This window comes from Lampetra fluviatilis, chromosome 34 (assembly GCF_964198595.1).
Source record: "Lampetra fluviatilis chromosome 34, kcLamFluv1.1, whole genome shotgun sequence".
NCBI classification, from domain to species: domain Eukaryota; kingdom Metazoa; phylum Chordata; class Hyperoartia; order Petromyzontiformes; family Petromyzontidae; genus Lampetra; species Lampetra fluviatilis.
In genome coordinates, this window is record NC_136308.1 from 10,457,759 (window position 1) to 10,477,799 (window position 20,041).

At 52.0% G+C, this 20,041-nt stretch overlaps 1 protein-coding gene across 2 annotated transcripts in view; it reads left to right on the forward strand.

Annotated features, from left to right (window-relative positions):
- The window catches only part of LOC144944379 (copine-8-like), an 86,983-nt gene that overhangs the window by 24,397 nt on the left and 42,545 nt on the right, over positions 1–20,041 (forward strand). For both annotated transcript variants that reach the window (XM_078872492.1, XM_078872493.1), the window contains exons 3-8: positions 2,325–2,371; positions 3,625–3,728; positions 5,444–5,483; positions 8,532–8,608; positions 9,891–9,954; positions 15,750–15,853. In XM_078872492.1, coding sequence (XP_078728618.1) covers positions 2,325–2,371; positions 3,625–3,728; positions 5,444–5,483; positions 8,532–8,608; positions 9,891–9,954; positions 15,750–15,853 — 436 coding nt within the window. The remainder of the gene's footprint in view (positions 1–2,324; positions 2,372–3,624; positions 3,729–5,443; positions 5,484–8,531; positions 8,609–9,890; positions 9,955–15,749; positions 15,854–20,041) is intronic.

The window sequence follows — 20,041 nt, forward strand, 5'->3', positions numbered from 1 at the left end:
AAGGGACCGTCATAGAGACAACCCCTCTCTTTGTGCCGATGTGTGTCCTCTCTCTGTGTGCCGTTGTGATGTCTGTCTGCTTGTATGTCTGTCTATAGTTTTCTAGTTAGATTTTTTGTTGCTATTTCTTTTATACCTGATGATGATTGCTTGTGTTGCAATCGAAACGTCGTAATATGTTATTTTAATTTATTATTTTATTTTTAGACGTGACTTAACCGAAAAGAACCAAAGAATAGTCTGATGCATGCGGAGGCGGCTGCGGCGAAGTGGGTGCCTCAACTGTGCCACGCTTTACAAAATGAGCAATAAACAAAACAGCTGCTTGGCAAATGTTGCCCCTTTGCTGGTGATGGGAGGCACTGGCACCCTTTTCGCTGAGGAAATACGATTGAAGTAAACATTTGGCACGATAAGTAACTGGTCCAGCACTCGACCGTAGGGGCATTGGCCTGCAAAAAATGTGCTAAATATGAACACATTTACTTTTCCTGCCATCGAGATACTTTTCATGCCACTTTGTCTTTAGATGCCAGCCTGGCTTTTTGCTGACTTAGCGGTAGAGGGAGTGGCTCGCAATTTAAAGGCAGCCCATCATACCTTCAGGATAGATAAAATTAAGTACTGCTTCATGGGGAAGTCACCAGCGGTTATTTTATGGAAATGCTTGCCTTCACCATATGAATGGGGAATTTCCACGACTGGCTCATTTAAGCAAGGAAATCACTTTGACTTTAATGTAAGCGGCACATTCGGACAAACAAATTAAACGTTTATGGGACAGTTAAAAAACATTTGTAATTCATCAGTGGCAGCCATGGCCAAACCTGCTCAATGTCCTGTGGCTCCAGTAGCCCAAGAACATTGGGCCTGGGTCTCGGGGAGAGCGTTAAGCGTGTCAGCAAGTTTCCCGCTCTTCCAAATCGACTCGAGCGGACGGCCGAGTTCCCCCACTGCGGAGGTAGCTGGCGGTGGCGCTGATCTGCTCGAGTCGAGTCGTTGTGATGATTGTTTGTTTCACGACATCGCGTCTGGCCGGTGAGCTGCGTGGATTCTCCGTCGTCCGCGTTCTCAGTCGTCGAGCTTAGCGGCCATCTCGGGCAAACGTCGCCTCAGACGACGCGATCTCGAGCGTTGTAAGAAGCCAAAGTGATTTCCTGCTCAAACGAGCTGCAAGCCGGTGCTTATCTCCTGTTTACAGTATTGACGAGGGCGAGTCCATCCAAAGAACAACCACTTGTTTTACTTCCCCCACAAGGTGGTGCCTATATTATTCATAATAGAGTTACTTGGGTTAGATCGTGTAAATAGAAATGTGTCGTTAAACCTGCCACCACCTGACACAGCCAATTAGTCAGGTTTGTCACGGAAACAAAACATGCAAATTTGTAATCTACAAACCTCTCAACCGATACGGTTTACCTGTAATTTTTTTTACAGGGAAATTAAGTTCTCAGGTCCATACGGCGTACAGCCGTTTCAATACGAGCAAATTGTTTTTGTCTATTTGTTTGTGTTTCTCCCTTGTGGAACGTTGAGATTTATACGGGTACGGGGCCACCAATAAGGTCTGAATTGGTCTGTAATACGGTAGGCACTGATAAGCGGTTGACAGGAATGTAACTAGTTCAACATACCGGTGTGTTGGAGCGTAAACCCACAACTTTTACAATTCGAGCACAACATTTCGCCGGTAATTACAAACCAGCCTCGTCAGGCGACAGCCAGAGTTGTAAAGAAATCCTCCTGTTTCGGTCTTGATTAGAGAGATAAATGTGATGTCGTCACTTGGATAATACCGATCGCGACAGCCTAGGTGCGTATCTTATCGACTCCAGAGTGACTATGGGCTGAGTGAACCCTCAAACAGGAATTGAACTCGCAACCTTCCGATGCCTCGGCGCTCGCTCTACCACTGAGCCACCTGGGTTGTTGCATGACCAGGGCTCAATTCTTTTAGCCGGGTCCGGCTGTCCGGCTCGGTGATCCGGAAAACATTGCCACACTGGGGCACACCGCATCGAAATCAGCGCCGTGGCCGCCGTTCGTCACGTGTGCCACTGACTCCGGTTGAGCGACGACGCAGGAACATTTATTCGGGGGGGGGGGGAGGAATTAAGCCGCTGGCCGTAACATCTTAAGGAATGTGTAAGCCTGTTCCACCCTCTCGAATAATGTTGAGCAAAATTACATCGGCTCGTAATCCCGTGGGTTTTTTCGCTGCCCGTCCGTGGGGGGAGTAACGCCACGGCCATCGCGCGTTAACTTCACGCTGTGCCGATCTGTGCGTGTGTCTGGCCCCCCTTTCCTTCTGTCGTGTCCAGTTTGCGTGATGTACGTCCAAGCCGTAGGCAGCCAGGAGTGGCGGGAGGTAAGGTGTTCTCTCTTAGTCCCAGTCCTTGCCGTCTATCTGTGTCCGTCTGTCTGCCACGCCACGCCCTAATGCCTGCCTTTAAATGAACACATTCCTGCGGAAGGAGCTGGTAGGAACGTTGGGTTGCTCTGTCAATGGCCAGGGTCAACGGCGGCGTGGTGTATTCCGCAAATATGGCCGACTGTGAGGGTGGGTACAAGCCGGCGTGAGGAGGTTAAACGTTGAGTTTTATAAGGGCACCACGGGGTGACCAGCCCCTCCCCACCCCTCCCACCCCCCACCCAGCCCCACCCTCCCCACCCAGCCCCTCCCCACCCTCCCCTCCCCACCCAACCCCTCCCCACTCTCCCCTCTCCACCCCTCCTATTTTTGGATGCACGACGGACGGACGGACGGACACAATAATCCCCTGTGGGCTGGTGTAACCAGGAGGTTCCTACCAGTAAAATTCCTTTTATTGTCGTAGCGTCCCAAAGAAGCAGAGGTTGGCGTGCTGATCCAAACAACTGCAGAGATCCTGGCTTCGAATCCGGGTTTCACCCGCCCGTGATTAAAACCGGGTTTGCCAATCGTAGTGAGTCAATGGTCGCAGGCTCTGCAGCCCGGTCGCAAATAGCAAAAATACGATCGTTTACATTCGGTTTATCAGTTGGGATACATTCCAGCTCTGAAAAGAAAAATATCGTTTTGACGGTCACGTGACGAATGTTCCTCTCCAATGCAGAGTGGGTGGGAGGGCACTGTCATCTGTGTGCACCAGATGTGACTTGGAGGGATCTCAGTGGTCGCTCGCTCTGTGCTTTCTGCTTGTTTGGACTCTATGGCACTGACAAAATTTGAAAAAGTTACAAACTAATTTGCTTAACGAATGAAAACAAGACCGTAAGCAAATTTAAACAAACAGATGGTTAATTCCTAATTTACGTTCCCAACGTGTGCGTGTGTGTCAATGTGTGTGCGTGTGTGTGCGAACCCGACAAATTCGAGTTCAATTCCCTCTCAGCATTGATGAATATCTGAACCGGTCCTGGGCTTCCCCTAGGTCAACTCAACCTCAAATTTAGTACTTAGTACGATGTGTAAACATCACCACTAGGAAGACAAAGGTGGCCGGGCGTGTTGCTGTGCTGTACAGCCTTCTATAGGTGCTCGCTAACAGCAATTGCCCCAACAGTCTGTTAAAGGCTATGAGGGTTGTCTTTGTGTTTGTTTGGGAACGGTGTGTGCGCGGGTGTGGTTTCTGTCGGCAGTTTGGCCGCACGGAGGTGATCGACAACACTCTGAATCCGGACTTCGTGCGGAAGTTCATCATGGACTACCTGTTTGAAGAACGGCAGAACCTCCGCTTTGACCTGTAATGCCACATCGCCTGGTCACGCTGTCACTCCAACTCGCTCCCACCAACCCCCCCCCCCCCCCCCCCGGCGCACACCCTCGCAGTCTCGCTCACGGTTACATCGCGCGAGCTGCAGCAGCGTGGACGAGGCGCACCACGACTCGTTAGATCGATTCTTCGCCGCTCACGATGTGCGCGTCGAATTGGCCCTTCGAAAACTTACCCCAAATCGTGCGTGCAAATTACACGATCTTGGGGAGTTTCACAAATGGGGTGGCTTCGCAATAAAATATTGACCATCAACCTGTCGGTGTCATGTTGAAGGTAATTATTTCCAGTTTTGACGACAAACGGCTTATTAATTCGATTCGGCAATTGTTTGACACCCACACGGGTACGTCCGTCAATGTGGGATTTTCACGAGCATTTCTCCCTCATCGAGAAATGTGGACAACGCTATTTCTTGGTAAATCGCGGTCGCGGTCGGTTGACATCGAGAACCACATGCAGTCAAAGGGCCACTTCACAAATACACTCCCAAATTGCCCCGCTCCTTTAAATTGCCTGAGATGTAAGTCCAACATCGTGGAAGTGCACTCACGCGACTGGATATGGAGACCGATCGAGCAAATGAATGGGAAACAACACAAACGCGATGGTACAAATGTGGCGATTTTTTTTTTACTCAAATTTATAATGGAGTTTTTACATTAAGAAGTTAACAGAGCTATGTGCTTTTAAACCATCGTCTAGATTGAAAACTCATTTCTTTAGAACTGCTTTTTTGTTCAGTTTATTGTCCCTCCCCCGCACCTCTGATTAGCCACGGTTGGCTACGTACGGCTGCATACACACAACAACACACACAACACAATCATGCTCGCGCAATATAATATCGATGGACACCTCGCGACGCTGTACAGAAACAGCTGACGTGTTTATTTAACAGAGGAGAGGCGGGAGAAAGGCGTTGAAGTGTAGAGGTGTGAGCGATGTCCAGGTAGCTGGTGGGATCATTTCGGTGGAGGGAGGGCAGCTTGTGGAGACTTTCATCCAGCGGTGCATTGACCGTGGCCGATGACGCTGGATTCGTGCCGCAATGGCCGATTTTCATTGATGAACAATCGGCACCGCTGCCCGCCAGTCCGGTTGCCACCTTGGATACCCGCGCAGCAAACGCCCTCTGAGATGTACTCCGGTCACTCGGGGCGGGTGGTTGACATGAAGCTGCCGCGCAAATCCCCGCGCAATGCACGAGGAGTTATGAGAGCCCTCCCTCCGCGTAGCCGTCCCCTAATAATGCACAACAGCTCGTGAACGAGATGACTGCACGCCCACCGCATCTCACGGCCTCTGACATCTCGTGTTCATCTTCTCCCCGGAGCACCGACGCCTTGTTTACCGCACCGACGATGTACCCCCCCCCCTCTCCGTTCGCCGTGTGAGTGGCAGTAATTCATCGTCATCATCCCCAGCCGATTTCATCGCTCCATCTCTGCTGTAGACTCCCTCTCGGGGAGTGTTCCGCCCTTTGGCTGCCACTCCATTTTGAGTCTCAGCCACACAGGAGTAGAAGCCTTTTTGGGGGTTTTTATTTTAAGTCAATCTGAAATTTTCGCTGTTGATAATGTTGTTGTTGTTTGTTGCTGTGTTGCCCAGGACCCCATCTCGCTGCGTTGTGATGACCTAAGTCACACCATTTGTTGTTTTCGTTCTGTTTTTTTGGCTTTTAGGTTTGATGTGGATTCACGAAGCTCCAACCTCTCCAAGCATGTGAGTCACGCGCACAGTTCAGTCGTGATACAAATACAAAGATCCCCGTATAGCCTTAACAGACCGTTGGGGCAAGTGTTGTTAGCGAGCACCTAATGAAGGCTGGCACGGCACACGAAGGGGTGGGTGGCCACCACCGCGTGCGGCTGCCTTTGTCTCCCTTGTGGCAATGTTTACACGCCACACAAGGTTCTCATTGGAGGCTAATTATGAACTTAGACACACACACGCGCCCACTTACACATTCGTGCGTGTATGCACATGCCTCGTGCCCTCCCACACGCGAGCACACACTTGACAAGGTTGCTGGCACTTGCGTCACGAGTTATGTAATGGTAAACAATCACACGAGAGTGCTTCGTTAAATAAATACGTTCACAGTTGGGATCATTGCTGCTCTCCGATGTGGTTTTCGGGCCGTGCCGTGCGTTGTTTTTCGCAACGATGCCCGACGTACTGGGAGCTTCTTCAGGGACTGAATTGAAGAAGCTCTCAGCAGGAACGAGCGATGCAACACACACGTCGGCGCACACCATGGCACACGTACACACGCGCACCCACACACACACGCGCACGATCTGACCTAATCCATTACCTGTGTGCCATCTTTGTCTGCACTGCCCCTGGGAATAAACAGAAGGTAACATTTGAAACAAAAACAAAAAAACACTCTCCCTCCACGAACCACTCCTTCCCTTCGATAGCTGAACCACCAGCACCCTCAACCCTTCCACCACCGTCCTACCAAAGTCTTCATACACCCTCTCCTCCTCCTCCTCGATGGTTCCTTCCGTTCCCACACCGCAACCTGTTCCTGTCAGTCCCCTCACCGCTGCTCCTAACCCCCACCGCGCACACCCTCCTGGATGTCACGAACCGTTCGGAGCGTGGACATTCTTGGCTGTCACCCCATTGCACCGCAAACAGGCAACGGCCGACCCAGAAACCCGCACACCCACGCACCCCCATGCGACCACGCACCCATACACCCACGCACCCACACATCCACACACCCGCACACCCACACACCCGCACACCCACACACATGCACACCCATGTACCCACACATCCACACACCCACATGCCCACACACCCACACACCCGCACACCCACACACCTGGAAACCCAAATTAACGGGGCTTGGTTTCTTGCTGGTAGACCGGCGTAAGCACGTGACTGGTAGCCACAACCATAGCGAGATGTGTACTGGATGTGGCCGTCACGAGAGTGAAAATATTTCCATGGTCACTGGACAATATTTCACGGACAGATTGGCCCGGCTGAAATGAAACCCTGGTCTCACGTAGAGACACAAAGGCTTAACGTAGACTTAGACAAGCGTGAGCTTACAGAGACATATCGAGAGACCTATACACTCACATATACATAGCCGCGGTCTCACTCAGATCGTTTCTTCCTGAGTTGTTGTTGGTAGCCATGAGTAAGTGGCAACTTGACCAGCACAGGTTTCCCTCACTTTATGTGGTAGATGCTTTCCAAAAAAAGGGCTTCACAAAGGAAAAACCGCACGAGACAGATGCCTGCCGAGCAGCGCGCACAGTACACGCACAATGCTGTCCCACACCCGACCGCGTAGCCGCATACGAGAGCGAAATTTGAGCAGAAATAGGTTTGTAGCATATATCCGCAAAATCGCACAAATCGAACTCACACGAAGCGAAGAGAAACCTGAATCCCCAGAGATGTATACTGGGTGTATGGTGTACCACATGGGGAAACAGGCCTGGGTGTCACCGATGTCTTGTGACGCATGCCATCGAATAAAAGCAATACCATTTGCTTAAGCCGCCCAGGTGCCTTGTGGCACACCATCTGCACCACAGATGTGGCACCTGCAAAAATGCCATGACAAAGATCCCCCATAGAGCCTTCACAGACTGTTGGGGCAAGGGCTGTTAGCGAGCACCTATGAAGGCCGGCATGGCACACGAGGGGGTGGATGGCCAGCGCCACATACGGCCGCCTTTGTCTCCCCAGTGGCGATGTTTACACACCGCACTGGGTACTCATTTGAGGCTGAGTCGACCTAGGGGAGGCCCAGGATCGATTCAGATAATCGTCACTGGTGTTGGCCGTGAGCGGGAATTGAACCCGGGTCGTCGGGTTCGTAACACAGCACAGCGCTAACCGCTACACCACCGCTCCCCACACACAAACATACACACGCACATACAGACACGCACACACACACGCACGTACGTGGAAACAGCCCATACCTCCCATTAACGGTTTAAATGGCGGTAATTGTGTAGGTGAATTTTTTTAATTGTACACAGTAAACACGGTTATGACTGTAACAGCGACGTTACATAAGCAGTCTGTGAAGTAGAGAGCAAAAGGCCGCTGGGATTGTATGTGTGTAGTGCCAGCATGTGTGTCTGTGTGTGCACGTGCGTGTGTGCGTCAATGTGTGTGTGCGTGTGTGCAAGCGGCTATACGAGGGATCTCTTGCACGTGCGCTTGTTGGCACCAATCTTGAATGCGGCAGCCATCTCAGTCAGTTCACCTATAACACCTGGGTCTGTCCCGTGACCTCCTACCCGCATACACTTCACGTGGCCTCAAAGTGCACCTAGCCTGTCACAAGCGCTGTAGTGACATATACCGCCACTTTGTGGCGACTGTTGGCTGCTTTTGTTGCTGTTGTTTGTTGTGCTCATGCGTGCGTATGTGTGTGTGTGTGTGTCTTTTGTTGTTGTATATGTGTTGTGTGTGCCTGCGTGTCAATGTACGTGAGTGCACGCGTGTATGTGCGTGCGTGTTGTGCATCTGCGTGTATGTGCATATGGGTGCACACACGTGTATGTGCCTGTGTCTGTGTGTGTGTGTGCACTTGTGTGTGTGTGCGTTTGTGTGTGTCTATGCGCGTGTGTGCACGTGCGCGTGTGTACGTGTGTGCACGTCTCTACGTGATGTTTGTCTTTGTGTATGTGCACGTGGGTGTATGTGCGCGTGTTTGCGTGCTCGTGCGTGTGTGTGTGCGCGCGTTTGTGTTGTTTGTCTTTGCATGCGCGCGTGCGTGTGCAGGACTTCCTTGGACAGGCGTTCTGCTCTCTGGGCGAGGTGGTGGGCTCAGTTGGGAGCCGCCTTGAGAAGCCCCTCGGGTGAGTTCCGGGCAGGAGGCGGTGCTACCGGTCCCCTCTGCGATTGGGCCAAATGGATGGGCGAGCTCAGAGGGGAAGAGCGGGCGTGGGCACCGAACATTCTGCCAACCAAACATCCGCAGACACGCGCACACAGCAAGGGAGTTGAGACGCGCTCTTGCAAGCGACAACCACCTGCTCGTCAACAAAGACCTCGACGATGTCACCTCTCCACCAGTCGGGACGCGAGTCCCGATTCCCCCGTCTGGGATATCGCGCTGCTGCTGCTGCTGTCACCATCCTGGAATCTCGCCCCGAGCTCCGGAAGAATGCTGGCGAGCAGAGTGGAGCGACGCGGATGCCCAGAATGAACACGTCACTCGAGACGCAAAAAATCGCACGCCTCCTGGCTTTGACATTCCTCCTCGAAGTCACCAGTGGCGTAACCATCAACCGCGTAAGAACATCAACGGCAGGCCGATGTCCGCATCCGCTTCATGAATTGCAAATTTAAAACGCAAGCCACAGCGGTGTGATCGTGGCCACGCAACCCAAACTGCGAGCGACAAAAGTAGTAAACCACTGCAATCTGCGCGCCATCATATGGAGGAGGAATATCAAACCTGAACGAACGCTCTCTCCTCAAGCCCTCTCGTAGCTAGCAGACCTCGACATTGGCATCTAGCTGCTGAACACATTGCCATACTCGAGCATAGAATCGTACCAAGCATATTGGAAAATGCTTGAAGAAAATCACTGGCTCTGACAGGACTGATAGATATCGATGCTGTCAATTTTTGCCGCAATTTTTGCAGAGAAGGCACGGCGATGCTGAGTGGGACCCAACCCCACGCTCCTAACATTTTGCACTTGGGATGATGCACATTACAATAATGGACTTCACTGCCAAAAATAAAGTGTGGGAGTGTGCGAGTGAGAGAATATATTTTCACGCGTGTGTGTTCGGCTGTGGGTATGTGTGCCTGTGGAACAGTAGTGTAACGGTTAGCGCACTGCATTACGAACCTGGCAACCCGCGTTCGATTCCCGCTCACGGCCAACACCAGTGACGAGTATCTGAACTGGTCCTGGGCCTCCCCTAGGTCTACTCAGTCTCAAATAAGTGCCTGGCGCGATGTGTAAACATTTCCACTGGGGAGACAAAGGCGGCCGGGCGTGGTGCTGGCCACCCACCCCCTTGTGTGCCGTGCCGACCCTCATAGGTGCTCGCTAACAGCACTTGCCCCAAAAGTCTGTTAAGGCTATACGGGGGGTCTTTGTCTTTGTCTTCGTGTGTGAGCAGGGGAATACCTGGAAAGAAATGTGGGAGCATAATTCTGACGGCTGAGGAACTGGGAAACTGTCGGGTGAGGCCTCTCATTCCCTCCCCTCCCATCTGGCCAACCGCAGTGTTTACGGCCATGTGGGAAACACAGCAGTGTTTTTTCTGAATCGCTGGAGATGCAACACTGATGCCTGCGTGTGGGATTCAACACGTCGAAATGTAATACGGGCATCGTCAACAGCAGGGCAGGGTACATCTAAAAATAATGTTCTTTATTTACCCGGGGAAAGCCTCTCCGGGTCTCGAGCTGTCTCTTATAGTGTGAGTGCTATCTTCGAATGTTTTGGATCGTGCCATTTGAGACAGTTTGGCTTTGTGGTTAAACGCTTGAATCGTCGCACGGGTGCGACCACGTGGGGTTTCTCCGTTGCGATGTGTAGCTTCCCCGATGTGTACTCTCTTGGGGGTTCATGAGCACACTGGCACCGGGGGATCTCCGGTCCAATCTCTAGGCACGGTAGTTGAAAACAATGAACACGTTTCTTAAATTCTCCCACTGCTTCTGTTCACCCAGCAGTGTGTAAAGTTAAAATTTAACTATTATAAATATTCAACTACATTTATTTTACCGGGTAAGGCCCACTAAGCTATGTAGCTCTTTTTCAGACGCGACCTGGCCACAAATGATAGCTCAACGAAGCGGCTTATTGCGTCGAAATTTATGGCAGACAAATACTCTGAACGCGTGTTGATTATAAATGTGGAGAGTGAAAAAAATTTCGGCTCAAATAGATGTATTTAAAGCGGTGGGATACCCAGAATGTGTACTCAAATCTAATAAGACGTCTGGTCAGCGTATAGGCCAAAATACCCTCTTACTTTACTATTTGGTTCTTTCGGTAAAGTCACGTAGAAAGAAAATAAATAAAATAATAGTGTACGACGTTTCAATTGCAACACAAGCAACCGTCATCAGGTAGAACTACATTTGAGAGAGAGACAAAACACAGACACGGAGATACACAGACAGACACACAAGCAGAGAGAGAGACAACACAGACACACAGAGAGAGACACACAACATAGACAGACAGAGCTATATGTAGTAATTCCTGGAGTCACGAAAGCTTCAAATCAAGTTTGACCCTCTTAATTTCTAGATGGGCTTTCTAGAAAAAATCTCTCTCTGGTGGAGGTCCTTCTGCCGGCATCGGTGAGAGCGTGCAATTGCAGGGCCTGCACTTGTAACAACAAAACCTCTGCTCCCAATCCTTCACCTCCGTTTCCCTCTGTACAGAGTCAAACTCATTACCAGCTGGATGCCCGCATGCCAGTATTGTACTGGGAGCATTCCTATCTCGTAAAATTTTTTTGGGGAGGGTGGGGGGGCGTTCTCTAGCCACCTGCAAGGCTGCTCGGGGTTCTCAGCAGCTTCGCTCTGACGTTCATTTGTTTAAGCAAAGACAAATTGGTTGCACCGGTGCGCACACAATCACGCGCGCGTGTGCGCGTGATTGTGTGCACTCCCACCGACAGCGTAGCAGCTAGCGCACGGCGTTACTGACCCCAGGCAACCCTGAGTGCCCATTCCTGACCACGGCTAACATCGTCAGTGGCGATTATTTAAACCGGTCCTGTACCTCCCCTAGGTCGACTCAGCCAAACAATAGCATTTGTTGCGCTGTATAGACGTTAGCACTGGGGAGACAAATGCGGTTGGGTGTGTGTTACTGGGCATTCCACACCTGCTCGTGAGCCGTGCCGGCTTTCATAGGCGCCTTTCTCCAACAGCACTTGCCCCCATAACCTGTTGAGGCTACACGGTATATCTCTGTCTATATGTCTGTGTCCACCCACGCGCGCAAATGCTCACACACCACTGGCCCTCCGAGATCAGGCCGCAAGCCAGGGCCAATTCAATTCTGGGTTATTTAATTCTTCTCTTGGAGACTCAAATTAAACTTCGCCACAAATGCATTCGTTTCCTGCCGAGGGAAGAGCTCATTTCAAATCAATAGCGTGCGGCCTGATTCGATGCTCCCAGGCAACTTGCAAGTGTGTGGCTGCGGAGTGCACTACATCGCACAGCCACATTCGTGTAATCAGCGCCGGCGTTCGTTTTTGTGTCCGCGCACAGAATCACCGGCGGTGCGGTGGCTAAGCGCGCCACGTTAGGAGCCGGCCCCGCTGCCTGAGTTCCATTGCTGGCCGTGGCTAACGGCATCGGTGGCGGAGTATGTGCTGAAACGGAGACTCAAATTCAACTTTATTTTTAACGCTTCGAAACTTAGGTTGACACCAGCATTTAGGCATTGACTCTGTTCTTTTTGGCCGCAACATGGGGTCATGCTCGCAAAGGTGGTCCTATGTAGATGAATATGTTTTACTTAAAGTTATGTGACCATCAGCGACTTATTCGAGAGAAAAGTTGCCAAACTGACCTCAAGAGGTTGCCTCAAACTTGCAGTCACAAACCAGCGCGAAACGCACTACAGTCAAAAACTATAAACTATTTAAATGTTTATACTCTTTGGTTCTTTCGGTAAAGTCACGTAGATATAAAATATAATAAATCACGACGTCATCATCAGGTGGGGAAACCATAGCGAGAACATGTTTTGTTGAAGTAGGAGAGAGAGTTGCCGTGGTAAGAGGTTATATAGGTGAGAAAGGGGGGAGGGGCAAGGAGGGAGAGAGAGGGGGGTGTGGGGTAGGGGGAGCGCTGCGTGGACGCTAGGAGAGGGACGTGAGGCTGGGGGGGGGAATGGGCGGGGCTGGAAGTGGGAGGCCGAGAGAGCTGGGGATGCGGGGGGGGGGGGAAATGGGGGGGGGGGAAGTTAACTCGGAAAATTTATATTTTAATTTTACCAGGTAAGGCCCACTGAGCTATGCAGCTCTTTTTCATAAGTGACCTAGCCACAAATGATAGCTCAACGAAGTGGCTTATCACGTCGAAATGTTTAGCGGCCAAATACTCTAAAGGCGTGTTTCTAAATGTGGAGGGAAAAACCGAGGGACCCAGAGAAAAATCCACGCGACCACGCAGATAACAGACACCGGTCAGGATCGAACCCATATAACACGGCTCATTACACTGCGGATTTGGATATAACTCGGGGTAAACAACGTAAGAGCATGGATGAAAGATAATTTTTGTTGACCAGCAGATCGGTGCTTCGCTACCAGTGGTGAATAAATCGCCACGGCAGAGTCCCAGCGCGTTGATCAGTGGCCGATTCAGCCCCCCCCCCCTCCCCCACTACTCCGCCCCCCTTCCCTCTCGATGAGTTGCGCAAAACGGCAGCGGACAGCCGTCAGCCCCCCCACCCCGGCCCCTCTCAACTCCCTCGTTGGGCAGACAGACACGGAGGGCACACACAGCGACGGTTTCGCACGCAGACCGAGAGACACATACATCTGACGCGGAGACACGGACGCACGCTCATACACTAGCGGACTGTCGGGGCAAGTGCTGTTAGCGAGCACCTATGAAGGCCGATACGGCACACGAGGGGGTGGTTGGGTGAGCAACACCACGCCCGACTGCCTTTGTCTTCCTAGTAGCGATGTTTACTGCACACCGCACCAGGTACTTATTTGAGGCTCAGTCGACCTAGGGGAGGCCCAGGACCGGTTCAGATAATCGTCACTGGTGTCGACCGTGAGCGGGAACCGAGCCCGGGTCGCTGGGTTCATAGCGCAGCGCGTTAACCGCTACGCCACCGCTCCCCACACACACAGGGAAATGGACTCGAATTGTAAATGGCGTGTATTTACTCTCCAACACGCCGGTGGTGCTGAAGTGGTAACTAATTGGCATGTTTTGTTTACGTGACAAACCTTGCTAATTGGCTGTGGAGGATTGTGGCGGGTTTAACGACGCATTCATATTCACACAATCTAACCAAAGAATACCTCTATGAAAGGGACACGCATGTTCCCCTCTAACGTGGGTAGCGGTGATTGTTACTCATCTCCCCATGACGCCCTGGGTTAGGTTTGGGCTTCAACTGCTTGGTTCAAATGTGCAAACCCGGATTTGTGACTCTGACAGCCACCGGTCGGGCTTGCCTGCCACTCGTGAGGATGTCCCAGCACAAAAAAAATTCACGCTGCAAAGTGTCACAGAAACCATGCAAATGACGACGGCAATGATGATGTTAGTTGTCCTGTGGGTTACAGTCAAGTCTGTGGATGCCATGTGTTGGATTTGTCTTTGTGTCGTCGACTAAAGCAGTCGAATTGTATCGTCGTCAAACACTCTCAGTTATTAAATATCGGTCTAAGAGATGTGAATTCCCCCCAGCCCCTCCCCCACCAGCATGTTCAGGTCAGCCAGCCAATCAATGAAGTCAGTGAATATTGTTAAATACATCTCGTAAATTACCAATTATCATGTCCAGTCTTCCTCCGTGCCCTGCCGTGTCTAGTAACGCCACTACATTATCCTGGTCTGCCTCTTCACTCAGATTCGGTTAGTTTAGTCTCGTCGTGGTGGTGATGATGATGATGGTGGCAGTGGAGATGGTGATGATAATGTAAATGATGGTGGGCAGCAGTTGTTGTCACTCGATGGTTATCGTCCACTCAATGATCATAGTTTACGCCAAAAAAAACACAGATGACCGATGTTTTCATTTTCGTGACGCCAAGACTGATCAAATGGAATAGCTTGGGGCCCCCTCCCTCCCTGGGTCTAAACACTCGGTGAGGCTTTCCTGAGTAAATATCACATTATTACCACTGCTACACTCGGCGTTGAGTCGTTGAATGGCCTTGATATCCATCCCTGTGCGATGGCATTAGACAATGCGGAGCGCGTGTAAGCAGCCCGCGAATAGCAATCTTTATCTCTCTCTCTGCTGAAGCCCTCTCGTCGTGACCAGCAGCAGTGCCTCGACATTAGCATCTGGCTCCTGAACACCTTGCTGCTGCTGCTGCTGTCATTGTGCGCCGGCATTGAATAGCAAAACCGCAATGCCCATGCGCTGGTCGAGAGCTACAGAAGGGAACTGTGTATAATAGAAATGTTAAATAAATTAGACACGTTCCTCAGTAACACTCTTGTGTGTGTCCTTGAAAGGAAAAGTGCACAATAGGCGACGTTTCGGCCAGTGGCCTGAAGAAACGGGGTGGATTATAAAGAGTTGGAGACTGCACTTAACACTGTGGGGCCCGATGCAAATCGCATTTTCAAATATTTTACCGATTAACATTTTTTTTCATTGGCATATGAAGAGTTACACTCACAGTAGTTATTGAGTGTGCACGAGCCCCTTCAATAATAAAACACCTATTACTAAAGAGACGGATCATTTTTTTTTATAAAAGGTTAAATTATAAATGTTGCTCGCACAGTGCATTATAGATATAACTTTTGTAGTGAGGGAATTATAAACTCTTATTGTCAGCAGCTCTTTCTCCCGTGTCAGCGGTTGTCCTGCTGCATCGGTGCCACCTGATGAAGGTCGCTTGTGTTGCGATTGAAACGTCGTGTTTTTATTTTATTCTATTTCTACCTACGTGACTTTACCGAAATAACCAAAAACGAGGGAATTATACTCAGGGCTCTCCGATGTGAATTCGGTTTGTGCCGCTGGTTGTCCGGCATGACGTTCGACGTTTCGCTCCACGTGCCTGCAGCAGCAGCATCATCGTCCTCGTCACTTCAGGAACTGAGCGAGCTTCAGGCAAAGTTTAGCGACACGTCGGGGCGTCGTGCCGGACGACACCTGGCACCGACCCTAAACCACGTGGGAACACCGATGCACCCAGTCGTAGATCGTGTTCGGGTTCTCGGCGGAGGCGGCGGTTGTGGTTGTTGACCTACGGCTGGGTGAGCTCACCTGCCCCCTTACCCACCCACTGCCCACCCAGGACATTGCCACCATGCAGTTCTGTGGAAACAAGCTGGACAAGAAGGATTTCTTCGGCAAGTCGGACCCCTTCCTCGTGTTTTACCGCAGCAATGAGGACGGCTCGTGAGTGCTCACCACAGCAACAACAACAACAGCCGCCATTCGCCACTAAGCGGCGGTGACGTCACCGCAACGCTGGTGCCAGGCTGGGTGCACTTTGAGGCCACGTGAAGTGTGGAAGGCTCACCGGGGGCAGACCCAAGTCTAATGGGTTAACTGCCTGAGATGACTCGCTGATGTGATACACCACCTGTGCTCCCCAATGTGGCAAGTTGCCACAGTGGGAAGTGCACAAAGATCCCCCGTATAGCCTTAACAGACTGTAGGGGCAAGTGCTGTTAGCGAGCACCTATGAAGGCCAGACCGGTACACGAGGGGGTGGGTGGCCAGCACCATGCCCGACCGCCTTTGTCTCCCCAGTGGCGATGTTTACAACACCGTACCAGGTACTCATTTGAGGCTGAGTCGACCTAGGGGAGGCCCTGAACCAGTTCAGATAATCGTCACTGCTGTTGGCCGTGAGCAGCAATTGAACCCGGGTTGCCGGGTTCATAGCGCAGCACGCTAACCGCTACACCACCGCTCCCCACCTACATATGAAGTATAGTAAACTACGGCGGGAAACCACTTGACGGGTAGCACACTTTATTCACACTTGGGTTATCATAATAACACGTGTTGTCACTACAGCTCACGCTACACGTTCCACCTGACACGGGTGGTAACTACTGCTCATGCTACACGTTCCACCCGGCTACACACCCACGGGCATTCCAGCCCCGTAGCATCCGGGGGAACCTCTAGACCCACCCCAACTTGGGTACGGATCACGACCACTGGGTCCCGTGGCCCGGTCCTCACACGGACGTCTGGCCCCCGGGTCCCAAGATCCCGCCTCTGAGCCACACAGGGCCCCGGTCCTTACAAGGACAGCAGGACTAGGTGTCTCAGGGCCCTATCTCTTCTTCCTCCGTCTTCCGTCTTCACTGGTCACCAACTTTTCCTCGAGCGCCCGCGCGCACCGCCTTATATAGCCCTCCGCTCCAAGGAGACGGAGCCTATGCGGACTGCGATGCGAGCACCCACCCTAACCGACCAATCATCACGCGCTGCCACACGATCCCTTCTTGTGCCAGCGCACATTAGCAATCCCCACGCGCTGCCACACGATCCATCACTGTCAGGCGCGTCACCAACACACAGCCAATCACCATCACATAACCCATGACCCCGCGCTGACCTACGATCCCTCACCGTCAGCGCGCGTCACCAACACACAGCCAATTACCACGCGCTACCCTACGATCCTTACTACCAGCGCGTATCACCACTACACATACACGCAAAGACCAAGATCCCCCTATATAGAACATACAGGTTTTTGGGGCAAGTGCTGTTAGTGCGGACCTATGAAGGCCAAGACGGCACGCGAGGGGGTGGTGTGGCGAGCACCACGCCTAGCCGCCAGTGCTAATGTTTACACAGCATACATTTAAGATTCAGTAGACCTAGGGGAGGTCCAGAATTGGTTCAAATAATTGCCACTGACATTGGCCTTGAGCGGGAATCGAACATGGGTTGTTGGATCCATAGAACAGTTCAGTAACCACAATGCCACCACAAATACAAAGATCCCCTGTATAGCGTTAACAGACTGTCGGGGAAAGTGCTGTTAGCGAACACCTATAAAGGCCGGCACGGCACATGAGGGGGTAGGTGGCCAACACCACGCCCGGCCGCCTTTATCTCCCAAGCGGTGATGTTTACACACCGCAACATTTGAGGCTGAGCAGACCTAGGGAAGGCCCAGGACTGGTTCAGATTATCGTCACTGGTATTGGCCGTGAACGGGAATCGAACTCGGGTTGCCAGGTTCGTAGGAGAGCCCGCTAAGCGCAACCACACCGCTCCCCGTTATGCTATCACACGTACGCACACATTCACACACACACTTCCCTCCACGCACTCTCTGCCCCAGCAACCGAGGCTCTCAGTCGAACCCGCCAGTCCACCTTCACTCAGCGGGAGGTCATTCATTCTCCTCTGTTGCCCCGTATGTTTGAAAATCCCTCCCCCCAGCCTTCACCTATTCAGGCTCAGGACCTTCCCTTTTTTTCTCTCTGCCTTTGACTGTTTGTCCCTCTCTATAAAATAAACATGCGCACTATTTCTGTACAGCGTCTTTAGGTGCGGTCACATTCAGAAGCTATATAAATGCAAATTGTATTTTATTGTATTCACGCCATGTGTGCATTCCTATCCGGCATCTAAACTTTGTCGTGAGTTAGGGATGACATTCAATTCAGGGACACATTCTTAGATTCCTTGTTTTTACCATCTTCGTTTGTATTGTTTCCATACCTGTCAACCCCTTATCAATTCCTACCTTATTGCAGACCAATTCAGATATTATTGGTCATCCCGTGCTTTTATGAATTTCAGCGTTCATCCTATAAAGTCCCATCACAAGGGAGAAACACAAAAAAATTTAATATTGCCCGTGTAGTGGTGATACGCGCTGGGGGTATACGTCGTGTGCCAGCGCGTATGTACGTGTGTGTGTGTGGTGACGCGCGCTGACGGGGAGGAGCAGGCGTCAGCGCGCGGGTGGGGGTAGTGCTGCTGATTGGCTGTGTGCCGGTGACGCGCTGAGAGGGAGTGATCGGGTGGCAGCGCGGTGTGATTGGTCGAGGAGTGGAAACACGCGCTGGGCGGAAACGGATCGTAGAGATAGCGCGTGGTGATTGGGTAACTGAGGAGCGGTGCCGACGTTGAGGTCCGCATCCGCTTCGTCTCCCGGGAGGAAGGGATATATAAGGTGATGCACAGAGGAGTAGGGGGGAGAAGTGGAACCATCTAGGAATGAAGACGAAGGTGCAGAGATAGAGCCCGGAGAGGAGAGTAGAGGAGAGTAATGGAGAGTAATGGAGAGTAATATACAAGGTGTAGCCAGAGAGAGAGGAAGGTCTACACGAGCCGAGTAATGTACAGTGTGTAGCCAGAGAGAGTGTAAGGTCTACACGAGCCGAGTAATGCATACGGTGTAGCCAGAGAGAGTGTAAGGTCTACACGAGCCGAGTAATGCATACGGTGTAGCCAGAGAGAGGATAAGGTCTACACGAGATAGGTACTGAAGAGTGTGTAGCCGGAGATGTAAGGTCTACACGAGACGGGTACTGAAGAGTGTGTAGCCAGATGTGTAAAGTCTACACGAGACGAGTGAAGAGTGTAGCGGAGGCGTAAAGTCTACACGAGACGAGAGAAGAGTGTAGCAGAGGCGCGGAGTCTACACGAGGCACAGAGAGTCAGCAGCACAGAATCTACGGGAGAGAAGAGGTCACGAGTTGTACTGTTGTATGGTGACCGTACTGTGAAGAAGAGAGGCCACGCGTTGTATCGTTACAAGTCAAGATTTAATAAAAGAAGTGTGTTCCCGTCAAAGGAGTTTCCTGCCGTCATTTCCAATACTTCATCTGGCGTCAGAAGTGAAACGGGCTTCCAAGTATGGAGACAAGGAAGACCCGTAGGACCCACGGGATTGACCGCGAGGAAAACCTGGACGACTCGGGGCCGCTGGTGGCGGGGGGTGAGGAGGACGACTTGCCCACGCTACAGGATCCGTCGACGGCGCCGGGCGAGCGACCGGGGACCGAGGCCGTGCTTCGTGAGGCGCACTCCCGACTGGCGGAGCTGCTGCTCGCCGCCGCGTCCATCTTGGTGGAGATCAGCTCGTCGGGAGGAGCGGGGACGGTGGGGGACATTTTACAAGGTCGCCCCGCAGATTCCCGCCAAAACGAATGGGGGATTCCCGCCATTGCGCCTGGGCCTACTTTTGGCGGGAACGGCGAGCGCCACGTGGTGGTGGGGTCCCAAGCGCGCGCATCGACGTCATCGGCGCGCGATGGGGTCCGCCATTTTATGTCTGCCGCTGGAGCCGCCATCTTACACACCGACGGAGAGGCGGAGAGGAACCACGAGGCGGATGACTTCATTTTTCAGCAGCGTCTGCCCACGTTGTCAGCCTTCAAGGCGGAAGGCGGAGACTGGGGCCAATTTCAGCGAAGGTTTTTGGCGCATCAAGAGATGTTCGCGTGGTCCGATGCTACGGCGCTGCGGGCGTTGCCTGCCATGCTGGACGACGACGCGCTCGCGGCCTTCAGGTCCGCACGGAAGTCGGACCGCTCCACGCTGAAGGATGCGCTGGGTCTGTTGGCCAGGGTCTACGGACCTCCCTCGGCGTGCCGCCATCAT